General features: G+C 42.5%; 1 protein-coding gene across 5 annotated transcripts in view; it reads right to left on the bottom strand.

Moving 5' to 3' along the window:
• Window positions 1–10088: 10088 nt before the first annotated feature.
• The window catches only part of LOC121289768 (AP-2 complex subunit mu), a 56581-nt gene continuing 52267 nt past the window's right edge, over window positions 10089–14402 (bottom strand). For all 5 annotated transcript variants that reach the window (XM_041209526.1, XM_041209565.1, XM_041209534.1 and 2 more), the window contains 2 exons: window positions 12642–12753; window positions 10089–11619 (listed from right to left, as the gene is read on the bottom strand). In XM_041209526.1, the coding sequence (XP_041065460.1) occupies window positions 11485–11619; window positions 12642–12753 (247 nt within the window). In that variant the 3' untranslated portion in view covers window positions 10089–11484. The remainder of the gene's footprint in view (window positions 11620–12641; window positions 12754–14402) is intronic.

The raw sequence follows: 14402 nt of genomic DNA, 5'->3' as shown, positions 1-14402 counted from the left end.
CTCTCAGTCTCACCTCCCCAGATTGAAACCAGCTGTAAGAAACTGGAGAGGACGCCAAGGGAAGACTCCTGCCAGCACAGCACTTCTGTCTTCTTATTTTATATGGTAATTGTTGCTCCTTGTGGTGAAAGTGCACAGCAGTGACTGTCTGTGATTTGTATTACAAGGGCTTTACCGTGACTGAATAAGTGAAATTTTACTTTTATTGCTTTGGATTCTGCGATTGTTACTAGTGTTAACTCTGCAAATGCACTTACTGTTTAAGTAACTCAGTCATGGCTAAGCGGGCATCACTTTTGCCTTTGAGTCAGAAGGTTACAGGTTCAAGCCCCACTCTAGAGTACATAATCCAGGCTGACACTCCAGTGCAGCACAAAGGGAGCACTGTACTGTCAGGGGTGCTTTTTTTTTGGGCAAGATGCTAAACCAAGGTCCCGCTTCTCCTCTCATGGCACTATTTGAAGAAAAGGAGAAGATGTTCACCTGGTGTCCTGGCCAAAATTTATGCCTCAACCATCACTGAAACACATTACCTTGTGGGGCCTCGTTATGTGCAAACCTGGAATCTGCAATCACTCCAATTATGAGTGTGCTCACTGTTGAGTGGGTGAAACATTCATTTAAAGTTCTGTTGAGGTGAACGTCAAAAGCTGTATTGGGCAGGTGGTGCATAACACCATAACCATAACTTCCTCCTAATTGTATTCAAGTCCCTTTATTAGCCAAGGTCATGGAGCTTTCGAAATGGAAGACCTGTTTAAATGTAACTGATAGGATGAATGTGTATGGGAATACTCGTTTGAACTGATTTAGGGAAATCCATACATTTCAGTTAACCCAGGAGTTTATTATTTCATTTAATCTGAAACACGAGGCAGGGCATAGGTTCTGTTTATGTGTAAAATAAATAAAAGCTAGAAGAGGGAGATCTGTTACTCTACAATCCAGTCGGTGGCTGCAGAGGTTTCTCAATCAAGTTGGAAGCTGGAATGTATCTGGAAAACAACAACCAAGTAAGGTTATTTTTTTTAACTTATTCATTCATGGGATGTGGGCTTCACTGGTTGGGGCAGCATTTATTGCCATCCCTAATTGCCCTTGAGAAGGTGGTGAGCTGCCTTCTTGAACCACTGCAGTCCATGTGGTGTAGGTACACCCACAGTGCTGTTAGGGAGGGAGTTCCAGGATTTTGACCCAGTGACAGTGAAGGAACAGTGATATATTTCCAAGTCAGGATGGTGAGTGACATGGAGGGGAACCTCCAGGTGGTGGTGTGCCCACCTATCTTCTACCCTTATCCTTCTAGATGGTAGTGGTCATGGGTTTGGAAGGTGCTGTCTAAGGAGCCTTGGTGAACTTCTCCTGTTATGCTATGGAGATATTCAGATTCCACTCTTGAAAACCAATGATGGATTAAATGATACAATCTTGGTCCCCATCAAGTAGAACACCGCCCCCCACCCCCCCCCCACCATCTCCCCCCACACCCCCAACCACTTGCACCATACTTATCACAGATAGCCATCTACAGCCAGCCCTCCAGGATTGGCCGGGCATCTCCAGGAATGGAAGATTAATCCCCAGGACAATGCTGCAAGAAAAACCTGGGAGAAACATTATCGGGCATTTTAAATAACAGATCTTTGTCTACTGCTTTTTTTGTTTCCTTTCATTAATTAGATAAAACAATTTTGGAGGTGGTTAAAAAGTCAATGATTGGATCATTCTTGACTCTCAAACAGGCAATAAAGAATCTGACTGCTTTCCAGTTGGCTGCAGGAATGCAGTGTGCCATGAGGATGGACAGGTTTGGTGACCAAAGCGGTGGGGGAGGGAGGGGGTTTGGGGTTGTGGGGGAGGGGGTGGGGGTGGGCAAGTCAGTTAACAACAACTTGCATTTCAATAGGGTTTTTAACAAAATACTATTAGATATTTTACTAAGTTAAAGTTGCTATAGAAATGCAAGTTAATAGAAACATAGAAACTAGGAGCAGGAGTAGGCCATTCGGCTCTTCGAACCTGCTCTGCCTTTCATTATGATCATGGCTGATCATCCAACTCAATAGTCTGCTCTCGCTTTCTCCCCACGTCCTTTGATCCCTTTCGCCCCATGAGCTATATCTAACTCTTTCTTGAAAGCATACAATGTTTTGGCCTCAACTACTTTGTGGTAGCGAATTCCACAGTCTCACCACTCTCTGGGTGAAGACATTTCTCCTCATCTCAGTCCTAAATGGTCTACCCCATATCCTCAGACTGTGGCTCCTGGTTCTGGACTCCCCCATCATCGGGAACATCCTTCCTGCATCTACCCTGTCGAGTCCCGTTAGAATTTTATAGGTTTCTATGAGATCCCTCCGTCATTCTTCTGAACTCCAGCGAATATAATCCCAACCAACTCAATCTCTCCTCTTATGTCAGCCCTGCCATCCCAGGATTCAGTCTGGTAAACCTTCGCGGCACTCCCTCTATAGCAAGTACATCCTTCCACAGAGAAGGAAACCAAAACTGTACACAATATTCCAGGTGTGGTCTCACCAAGGCCCTGTATAATTGCAGCAAGACATCCCTGCTCCTGTACTCGAATCCTCTCGCTATGAAGCCCAACATACCATTTGCCTTCTTTACCGCCTGCTGCACCTGCATGCTTACCTTCAGCGACTGGTGTACAAGGACAACCAGGTCTCGTTGCACATTCCCCTCTCTCAATTTACAGTCATTCAGATAATAATCTGCCTTCCTGTTTTTGCTACCAAAGTGGATAACCTCACATTTATCCACATTATACTGCATCTGCCATGCATTTGCTCATTTACTCAGCTTGTCCAAATCACACTGAAGCATCTCTGCATCCTCCTGACAGTTCACCCTCCCACCTTGCTTTGTGTCATCTGCAAATTTGGAGATATTACATTTAGTTCCCTCATCTAAATCATTAATACATATTGTGAATGACTGGGGTCCCAGCACCGATCCCTGCGGTACCCCACTAGTCACTGCCTGCCATTCGGAAAAAGACCCATTTATTCCAACTCTTTGTTTCCTGTCTGCCAAACTGTTTTCTATCCCTCTCAATACATTACCCCCAATCACATGCACTTTAATTTTACACGCTAATCTCTTATGTGGGACTTTGTCAAAAGCCTCCTGAAAGTCCAAATAGACCACACCCACTGGCTCCCCCTCATCAACTCTGCTAGTAATATCTTTGAAAAATTCCAGTAGATTTGCCAAGCATGATTTCCCTTTCATTAATCCATGCTGACGCTGTCCGATTCTGCCACTGTTTTCCAAGTGCTCAGCTATTAAATATTTTATAATGGACTCTAGAATTTTCCCCACTACCGACGTCAGGCTGACTGGTCTATAATTCCCTGTTTTCTCTCTGCCTCCCTTTTTAAATAGTGGGATTACATTAGCTACCCTCCAATCTGTAGGAACTGTTCCAGAGTCTGTAGAATCTCAGAAGATGACCACCAATGCATCCACTATTTCTAGAGCCACTTCCTTAAGTACTCTGGGATGTAGATTATCAGGCCCTGGGGATTCATCAGCCTTCAATCCCATCAATTTCCCCAACGCCATTTCCCTAATAATACTGATTTCTTTCAGTTCCTCCCTCTCAGTAAACCTTGTGTTCACCAACATTTCTGGTATGTTATTTGTGTCCTCCTTTGTGAAGACAGAACTAAAGTATGTATTTAGTTGGTCAGCCATTTCTTTGTTCCCCATTATAAATTCCCCTGTTTCTGACTGTAAGGGACCTACATTTGTCTTCACAAATCTTTTTCTCTTCACATACCTATAGAAGCTTTTACAGTCAGTTTTTATGTCCCCACAAGCTTACTCTTGTACTCTATTTTCCGCTTCTTAATCAATCCCTTGGTCCTCCTTTGCTGAATTTTAAACTGCTCCCAATCCTCAGGTATGTTGTTTTTTTTTAGCCAATTTGTATACATCTTCCTTGGATCTAATATTATCTCTAATTTCCCATGTAAGCCATGGTTTGGCCATCTTTCCTGTTTTACTCTTGCACCAGACAGGAATAAACAATTGTTGCTGCTCACCCATGTGCCCTTTGAATGTTTGCCATTGCCTATCCACCATCATCTCTTTAAGTAATGTTTCTCAATCCATCATAGCCAACTCGCGCCTCATACCATCATAGTTTCCTTTATTAAGATTCAGGATCCTAGTCTCAGAATCAACCACGTCACTCCATCTTGATGAAGAATTCTATCATATTATGGCCGCTCATCCCCAAGGGGCCTCGCACAACTAGATTGCCAATTATTCCTTTCTCATTACACGATACCCAGTCCAGGATGGCCTGTTCTCTAGTTGGTTCCTCAATGTATTGGCCCAGAAAACATCCTGTATACACTCCAGGAATCCCTCCTCTACGGTATTGTTACTAATTTGATTTGCCCAATCTATATGCATATTAAAGTCACCCATAATTACAGATGTTCCTTTATTGCACACGTCTCTAATTTCCTGTTTAATGCCATTCCCAACATCACCACTACAGTTTGGGGGTCTATATATAACCCCCACTAATGTTTTTTTGTCAAGTCCTTTATTTTCTCATTCTGGGCAGCATAGCACTGAGGCTGTATTGTACCCTCTCCAAAGCCTTAATACCCTTCCATTAGTATGGAGTTCAATTCTACACTTATTTAACTGAGCTCTTACAGTTTTACATATATTCATCACCTCTCTTGCTGTATGTTCTAGACCTCATGGCAAACTAATAATTCCATTAGTTTTATTTTTCAATAACCTCATCAACCTGAGGTGCTATCCTTAATGTTAAATGCTTCCACATTTCTGCCACAGTACCAGCTTATTCCAGACTATAATTACTGTTAATTCACCAAGATGCATTTCATGCTTACTGACATTGAATTGCATCTGCCATTTTTAGCCCATTTCTCCATCTTATCAATACTTCAATTCAGGAGAAACCTCTTTAGCCAGGAAGTGGTGAGAATGTGGAGCAATTAATGTAACTAGCATAGATGTATTTAAGTGGCAGTTGGATAAGCCTGAGGGAGAAAGGAATAGGAAATGTTGATGAGGTTAAATTAAGGGGGGGGAGTTGGCATGTGAGAGGCCCGAATACTGGCATGAACAAGCTGGTCTGTTTCTGTACAGTAAATTATATTGCTCATCTCTCTCTCAACCTGTCCTTTATAAAGGTCAATGCAAAGTAAATACATTGCCATTTTTGATCTAGAAGTTGACAATCATACAAGGCTGACTTTTAACAATATTTTTTTACTGATATACTTTTAAGATACTTTCAATGGTTTTTACAATTCTTCCTCAATCAATTTTAGTTTTGCATAGTTCAAGCTTGTTTTCTCACTCCCTTCAGTTTTTGTCATCATGACAGTCCTTGTAGATTTTTAATTTTAATTGATCCCCATTATCTACTTATGACAACAATAAAACATGCATTTATGCAGCACCATTAACATTGGTGAAACATCTCTGACACTTCACAGCAAAGTTAATATAATCCAACTGCAAGCTATCTAAGACGTTAACACAGCTGACATAAAACTTGGATAATGAGGTATTTAAGGAGCATCTTATAGGAAGAGAGTTAGAGATGGTGAGATTTAGGGCACCCTAAAACTAACAGATCCATCTTTTTTTTTTAAAAAAAATATACTTATTCCAAACGTTTGCATCTTTAAAAAAAACATTACACTTGTTGCTCAACAGTCCCTCCTTGTTTGGATGACAACTGCTTATATTTATATAGTACTTTTAACATAATTAAACATCCCAAAGTGCTTTATGGGGACATTCTAAAACAAAATATGACACAAGCCACATCAGATGACCAAAAGCTAGTGCAAAGAGGTAGGTTTTAAGGAGTACTTTAAAGGAGAAAAGTGAGGTAGAGAGGTGTACATGGTATTCCAGAGCTTGGGGTTGAGGCAACTGAAGACTCAGCCACCAGTGGTGAAGCAATTAAAACTGGGGATCCAAAAGAGGTCAGAATTAGAGCGCAGATATGTCATAGGCTTGTGGGCTGGAGGAGATTAGAGTTAGAACAGGGCAAGGCCATGGTGGGTTTTGAAAACAAGGATGAGAATTTTAAAATCAAGATGTTGCTTGACCAGGAACCAATGTAGGTCAGCAAGCACAGAGGTGATAGGGTAATGGGACTTGATGAAAATTAGGATATGGGCAGCAGATGGCCTAGAGTTTATAGAGGGTAGAATGTGGGAAACCAGCTAGAGATGCATTGTAATTGCTGAGTTGAGGTAACAAAGGCACAAATGAGGGTTTCAGCAGCAGATTAGTTGAGACAGGGTGAAATCAGGCCATGTAACAGGTGGAAATAGTCTTACTAATGGCATGAATGAAGTCAGAAGCTCATCTCCTGATCAAACGTGACACCAAGGTCGCGAGTGGACAGGCTTAACTTCAGATAGTTAACAGGGAGGGGAATGGCTTGGCATCACATAAGTGCCAGGCAATGATCATCACCAAGAAGAGTATCTAACCATCACCCCATGTCATTCAACTGCATTACCATCACTGAATCCCCCACTATCAACATCCTGGGGATTACCATTGACCAGAAACTGACCTAGACTAGCCATATAAATACTGTGGCTACAAGACCAGGTCAGGGGCTAGGAATTGTGCAACGAGTAATCATCTCCTGTCTCCCCAAAGCCTGCCCACCATCTACAAGGCACAAGTCAGGAGTGTGATGGAATACTCCCCACTTGCCTGGATCAGTGCATCTCCCACAACACTCAAGAAGCTCGACACCATCCAGGGCAAAGCAGTCCACTTGATTGGTATCCCATCCACAAACATTCACTCCCTCCACCAGCGCCTCTGTAGCAGCAGTGTGTGTACCATCTACAAGCTGCACTGCAGGAATTCACCAAGGCTCCTTTGACAGCATCTTCCAAACCCACGACCGCTACCATCTAGAAGGACAAGGGTAGCAGATAGATGGGAACACTGCCACTTGGAAATTCCCCTCCAAATCACAACATCCTGACTTGGAAATATACTGCCACTCCTTCATTGTCACTGGGTCAAAATCCTGGAACTTGCTAACAGCACTTTGGGTGTACCTACACCACATGGACTGCAGTGGTTCAAGAAGGCAGCTCACCACCACCATCTCAAGGGCAACTAAGGATGGGTAATAAATGTTGGCCCAGCCAGCGAAGTCCACATCCTGTGAATGAATTTTTAAAAATTGAGTTGGCAGCTGCGGAATGGAGTTTGGAACAGGGGCTGAAAATAATGGCTTCAGCTTTCCCAATATTTAATTGAAGGAAATTTCTGCTCATCCAATACTGGATGTCCGATAAGCAATCTAATAATTTAGCAAAAGCGGAGGTTGTGCTGTAGAGTTGTCAGCTTACATGTCCAAACCAAGGCTTTGCTTTTGGATGATGTTGCCAAGGGGCAGCATGTAGATGAGAAATAGGAGTGGCTGAGGATAGTTTCTTGGGAAAACCAACAGAATGGTGCAGGAGCAGGAAGAAAAGCCATTGCTAGAAATTCTCTGGCTATGATTAGATAAATAAAAATGGAATCAGGTGAGAGCAGTCCCACCCAGCTGGACAACAGTGGAAGGGCACTGGAGGAGTTTGGTTTGCTCAACCATGTCAAAGGCTGCAAATGGGTCAAGGAGGATGAGGGAAAGTTTGTACAAACGTATGAACAAAGAGCCTGCTCCAACATTCAGTAAGAACATGGCTGATCTGGTAGTAATCGATCTGCTCTGCCTTGAAAATATTGAGTCTCTGCTTCCACCACTTTTCACGAAGAGAACTCCAAAGACTCACGACCCTCAGAATAATTTTTGCCTCAGCTATTTTAAATGGGCGACCCCTTATTTTTAAAGTAACCGATAGTTCTAGATTCTCCCACAAGAGGAAACATCCTCTCCACATCCACCCTATCAAGGCCCCTCAGGATCTTATATGTTGTTTCAATCAAGTCGCCTCTTACTCTTCCAAACTCCAGCAGATACAAGCCTGTCCTCATAAGGCAACCCACCCATTCCAGGTATTAGTTTGGTAAACCTTCTCTGAACTACTTTCAATGCATTTATATCCTTAAATAAGGTGACCAATACTGTACACAGTACTCAAAATGTAGTCTCACTAGTGCCCTGTATAACTGAAGCATAACCTCCCTACTTTTGTGATCAATTCCCCTCACAATAAATGATAACATTCTATTAGATTTCCTAATTACTTGCTGTATTACATACTAGCCTTTTGTGATTCATGTACTAGGACACCCAGATCCCTCTGCACCTGAGCTCTGCAATCTCTTACCATTTAGATAATCTTTTATTCTTCCTGCCAAAATGGCCACATTATACTCCATCTGCTAGATCTTTGCCCATTCACTTAACCTATCTATATCTGTTTATAGCCCCATGTCCTCTTCACAACTTACTTTCCTATCTTTGTGTCATCAGCAAATTTGACAACCGTCCCTTCATCCAAGTCATTTATATAAACTGTAAACAGTTGAGGTCCCAGCACTGATCCCTGTGGCAAGCCACTCATTACATTTTGCCAACCTGAAAAAGACCTTTTTAAGCCTACTGTCTGCTTCCTGTTAGCCAGCCAATCTTCTATCCATGCCATTATGTTATCCCCTACACCATGAGTTTTTATTTTCTGCAACAACCATTGATGTAGCACTTCATGTGCCTTCTGGAAACATCGTTGTCACAGTCAATTGAGACTTTGATAAGGGCTGTTTTGGTATTATGGCAGGGGCAGAAAGCCAATTGGAGGGCTTCAAACATGGAGTTCTGGGAAAGTTGGGAATGGATTTGGGGGGTGACACCCATTCAAGGGCTTTGGAGAGTAAAGGGAGGTTTAGGGTTGGGATGGTAGTTTCCAAAGACAACAGGGTCAAAGGTTGTTTTTTTTTTTGAGAGGATTGATGACAATAGATTTAAATGGGATATGAGACAGGGAGTGAACCATTCACAATATCAGATAACATATGGGGCCAGATGGAGAAATTGGATGATCAGCAATTTAGTGCAAATAGTATTGAAGGGACAGAAGTTGGGTGTCATGGACAAGAGTTCAGAGAGGGCATGAGGGGAAATAGGACAGAAAGAGAAAGATACAATTTCATGCTAGGGTGGGGCAGGTGGGTGAGGGGAGGTGGGAACATTAAAGCCAAGTGTAATAATGGAAGTGAGAAAGGCAGCAGAGTCTGATGAGATTGCCTCCATCTTAGTGACACAGAAGTCCACGAGCTTCTTACATTTGCTGGTGGTGAAGAGGCAGGGAAGAGGGGTTTAGGACAAGTGTGTAGTAAAGAACCCAGAGGGTTTTATTTGCATTCTAGCATGATCCTGGAATAGTGAGCAGTTTTAGATGACAGCAGAATTGATAGTGCTTTAATTGGTCTAACCAGATCTGACAATGAATGGTTATACCAGTTGTCCTATCATATCAAGTCTGCTTCCCTGAGACTTAAGGGAGTGGAATTTAGGGAAGATGAGAGGGCAGTGAACACAGGAGAGGGAACATGCGTTGAGAGAACCTGATTAGACAGGCAAAGACAGGATCAATGCTTGGTTGTGATACATCCCATAAATGGTCCACTGGCTGCAAATGTTCTGTTCAGACACTTGGACAATATTCAGTTCAGCAGGATGAGAAAACCATCAGAAGTCAAAGTCTTCAGGAGAGAGCAAGGATGGAGGGGGAAAATACATTCCTGGTAGTATTCTTTCACTTCACCAAATCTCCCAATGCACTTTACAGCATAAGTGGGAAGCAGCAGAGAAGTTACAGGAGTTATGATCATTCACTGTTCAATCAGACCATAACAGAGCTGCATCGCAACTCCATTTTCCTCCTCCTCCATATCCCTTGAAACTTTATAAAAGGAAAAACTCTCCACCATAACCCTGAAGTCTTCAGATGACTGATGGGCACCAAAGAGGAAAGCACCGAAGGATTTTGAAAAAAAGTGAGGCAAAGAAGTTTACTTTGAACAGTGGCATATAGATTGTAAAGCAAAATACATTTTCCAGTTCACAAAAAAATCACAATCTGTACTGATTCAGTATGGTTTATTAAGATTAACTGGACGATCACAAAAGTTGCCAAAGAGCGATCACACCATCAAGCAAAAGGATTTACAGGCGAGAGTCTTCCACATTTGTCCTTTTAAGACTTCCCTTCTCTAAAAATGGTGCAGGTTTAGGCCACCGACTGACCAAAATCGCCATGATCTCTCTCTCTCACACACACACACACACACACACACACACACACACACACACACACACACACACACACACACACACACACACACACACACACACACACACACACACACACACACACACACACACACACACACACACACACACACACACACACACACACACACACACACACGCGCGTATACATACACAGAGCTCAGGTCCACCATCAGCAGACCTATGTAGGAATATGCAACTCTTGTGCTGTAATGTAAAGTTATGTGCACCAACTAGTTCCATGGAGAGGGGTAAACAAGTGAAAACCAGAGTGGCCAATAAAAAGAGAAAATGCCATGAGTTCGAAGGACCACCAATTAACCAACTTTTTAAAATTGTGCCATTCTGACTAGCTTTGTCCTTCCTGAATAAAAGGTCCTGGTCATTATACTCGGGATTAGTTAAGATGTATATAAGCTTATTATTTCTCAAATGGATAAAGTACATATTTGCTCCTCTCAAATCAGCCAACTTCATATAGAAATACCCTTGGGCCATTCCCCAAATACTTCAGATTTTAATCGTTCATGATGTTCTCTTTTATGGGGCCATCTGCCAAATACACCTCTTGCCCAGTGGCCTTCACTGCAAAAAGTTGCTTGTGATTTTGCAAAAAAGTTAGCCAGCGAACTGACAAACTTTCTTTCTCTCTCTCACCATCACATTAACCAAAAACAAATAGCAACACTTTTGACAAGAATCTTTTGGTCACAGGAAATAATTAAAAAAAAAAAGACACTTTCGGCAATTCAACCACAGCTCAAAGGAAGGACCAGCAGAGTCTCTTGATTGCACAGAACATTCATTACAACATTGCCATCAGTACACAGTTCAATCTCTATCAGGAACGTCCAGTTACACTCTATGTTCTATGGAACTACAATACGCATATATAGTTGGAAAATACATTTGATGAGGTGAATGTGAAATGGGACATGGAACGGGAGCTGCTTTGAACGCTGGGCGTCATCAATGAGGGGAGTACATAAAAATCAACTGAAATGAGGCAAAAGCAGGATTGTGTCGACCGGGTCTCCGTTGTCGGTGGTGCAGCCACACCCTGATAAGTGTAGCTACTGCCATCTCCTAGGCAACGTCAAGTGCATGGTGTAGTGACCGACAAGGAGGCAGAGAGTCTGATGTGTTCCAGTGGGTGCCGCAGGGGGCTAGTGGGTAAGCCCTGCTTCTCAGCACCTGGTCTCATAGATCCCGCTTCGTCCAATGTACCGGACCCATTTTATCACATCATGATCGCTGTAGTTCAGCTTCGGCTCAAACACTTTAAGGTAGCGCACCTTCAGTCCAGATGGAGCGAACGGGACCTGCACAGAATAATGGGGCAGGTTGAATTCATACAACTGGTAGTGGTCAAAAAGAACAAAGCTCATTTGGCCAGCAAAGCAAGATATCTACATTACGCTGCTGCGAAGCCTACATCTTGCAAGAAAATGGAAATATGAAAAAAACAAAGGGATATTATAGCTAATATCAAAACCTTTTAGAAATATGCTGAGAAAGAATAGCAAAGAAAAGTGTGAGCCCATTGAAGATACAGGATACAGGAGTTGGGAACAAGGCAGGCTAATTAGAACTTCAAACTAGAACTAGGATATTTAGGATTTTTAATGCCAGGAAGCACGTCTTGACATAGGGTAGTGGAAGCTTGGAACACCATTCCGCAAAAAAGACTGTCAGTTGGAAATTTCAAAGAGATCAATAGATTTTTGAGAGGCCAGGGTATAAGGATTACAGAACTAAGGCAGGTAAATGGAGTTTGCCAAAATAAACAGCAGAACAGATGAGGGTTAGTTGGTCTGGTCCTATGAAATGGGTAATAAAGAAACGACTTTTTTTAAAATTCCAGAGACACAGGACAAAATCCCAGCAGTACAAGGCAGCCTACATTTTAAGGAGAGGAACATTGGATTTATTGCAAGTTTAAAAGAAAAATATGAGGGAGAAATATGACTGAAATATACACAAATCTTCAGGACCTGGTGATTTCCATCACAGGTTATTAAAGGAAGTAGGTAATGAAATTACAGATACATTAGTCGTCATTTTCCATTGCTTTCTACATTTGGGAACTGTGCTCTTGGATTGAGAAAGTGTAAATGTCACTCCACTCAGTTGTTTTGTTGTCACAAAGTCTTGAAGCCCTCTGTCTAGACTCTTGAAGAAATCGAGGAAAAAGTTGAAAGTTTTGGATTAATAAAACACATGTACTGTGAAGAGATGCATTTTTACAGGGAAATAACAAATGTAACATTCATTTGTACTGCAGAATTCACAAACAATAAAACATACATTGCTTCAGTGCCTTGCAGGCTATAATTGTACTTGCCTCAAAGTTCATGGAGATGGGTGGACGAGCCCATTTCTTTTTGTCATTAGTGGGTAGAAGCTCAATCTCAGCACTGATCTGCGATTCCTTCATTCCTGCCATACGTTTAATCCTGTGGGGATAAGTTGAAGAGAAATTCATGATTCTGCTTTCCAAATGTAAGTTATGACACAGCAAAATACAAAGCATTTCACTATGTAGAGCTACAGCCGCCTGAAAGAGCAGGAATGTGTGTGTAATTTTTGGGGTAGCATTCTGTAACCAGTGGGGCATCACAAAGATCAGGGCTAGGCCCTCATATCAATTGCTGGCGATACAAAGTTAGGTGGGGAAGAAAACTGTTCAAAGGACACAAAGAGGCTGCAAGAGATTTAGATAGGTTTTTTTAAAAATTCACTCATGGAATGTAGTTGACGCTGTCTAGCCCAGCATTTATTGTCTATCCCCAATTGCCCTCGAGAAGGTGGTGAGCTGCCTTCCTAAACCGCTGAGGTCCATGTGGTGTAGGTACTGTTAGGGAGTGAGTTCCAGGATTTTGTCCTGGTGACAGTGAAGGAGCAGTGTTATTTCCAAGTTAGATGGTGTGTGGCTTGGAGGGGAATTTCCAGGCGGTGATGGTCTCATGTCTCTACTGCCCTTGTCCTTCAAGATGGTAGGTTATGGGTTTAGGTGGTGTTGTTTAAGGAGCCTTGGTGAGCTCCTGCATTGCATCTTGTAGGTGGTACACACTGCTGCCAACATTCATCAGTGGTGGAAGGATTGAATGTTTATGGAAGGGGAGCCAATCAAGTGGGCTGCTTTGTCCTGGATGGCGACAAATTTCTTGAATGTTGGAGCGGCACTCATCCAGGCAAGTGGAGAGTATTCCAACACATTCCTGACTTGTGCCGTAGGGGGTGAGGTACTTGCTTCAGGTTTTCTAGCCTCTGACCTATTCTTGTAGCCACAGTATTTATGTGGCTAGTTCAGTTCAGCTTCTTGTCAATGGTAACCCCCAGGATGTTGATAGTGGGGAATTCAGTGATGGTAATACCACTTAATGCCAAGGGGCGATGGTTAGATTCTCTCTTGTTGGTGATGGTCATTGCCTGCCACGAATGTTACTTGCCACCATGTCAGCCCAAGCCTGGATATTGTCCAGGTCTTGCTGCATTTGGACATGGACTGCTTCAGTATGAGTCGTTGCGAATGGTGCTAAACATTGTGGAATCATCAGTGAACATCCCCATTTCTGACCTTATGATGGAAGGAAGGTCATTGTTGAAGCAGCTGAAGATGGTTGCGCCTAGGAAAATCAAGAAACTGAGCATGTTGGTATTCAGAATGATTTCAGCACATTTGTACATGGATCAAGTTAACATGCAGGTACAGCAAGCAAGGCAGACAACAACTGGTATGCTAGCATTTATACAAAGGGACTGGAATATAAAAGTAAAGAATCCTAATTAAAAATTGTCTAGGGCCTTAGTGAGGCAATGCCTCAAGTACAGTGTGCAGTTTTGGTCTCCTTATCCAAGGACAGACGTAATTGGCTTACATGAAATACTGATCAGGATAACTCCTGGCATGAGGAGATGGCCCTATGAGGAGTTATCAATTATAATGCTCCTATATTGAACACCGTTTAGCAGAATGAGAAGATCATAAAATTAAGGGCTTGACAGGAGAGATGCTGGGGTGTTGCTTCTCCAAGCTCGGGAGTCTTGAACTAAGAGGCACAGGCTAAGAAGGGCTGACTATTTGGGGCTGAGACGAGCAGAA

The sequence above is a fragment of the Carcharodon carcharias genome, chromosome 2 (assembly GCF_017639515.1).
Source record: "Carcharodon carcharias isolate sCarCar2 chromosome 2, sCarCar2.pri, whole genome shotgun sequence".
NCBI lineage: Eukaryota > Metazoa > Chordata > Chondrichthyes > Lamniformes > Lamnidae > Carcharodon > Carcharodon carcharias.
The sequence above is the reverse complement of the archived record's forward strand: the minus strand, read 5'-3'. Positions and strand labels throughout refer to the sequence as shown.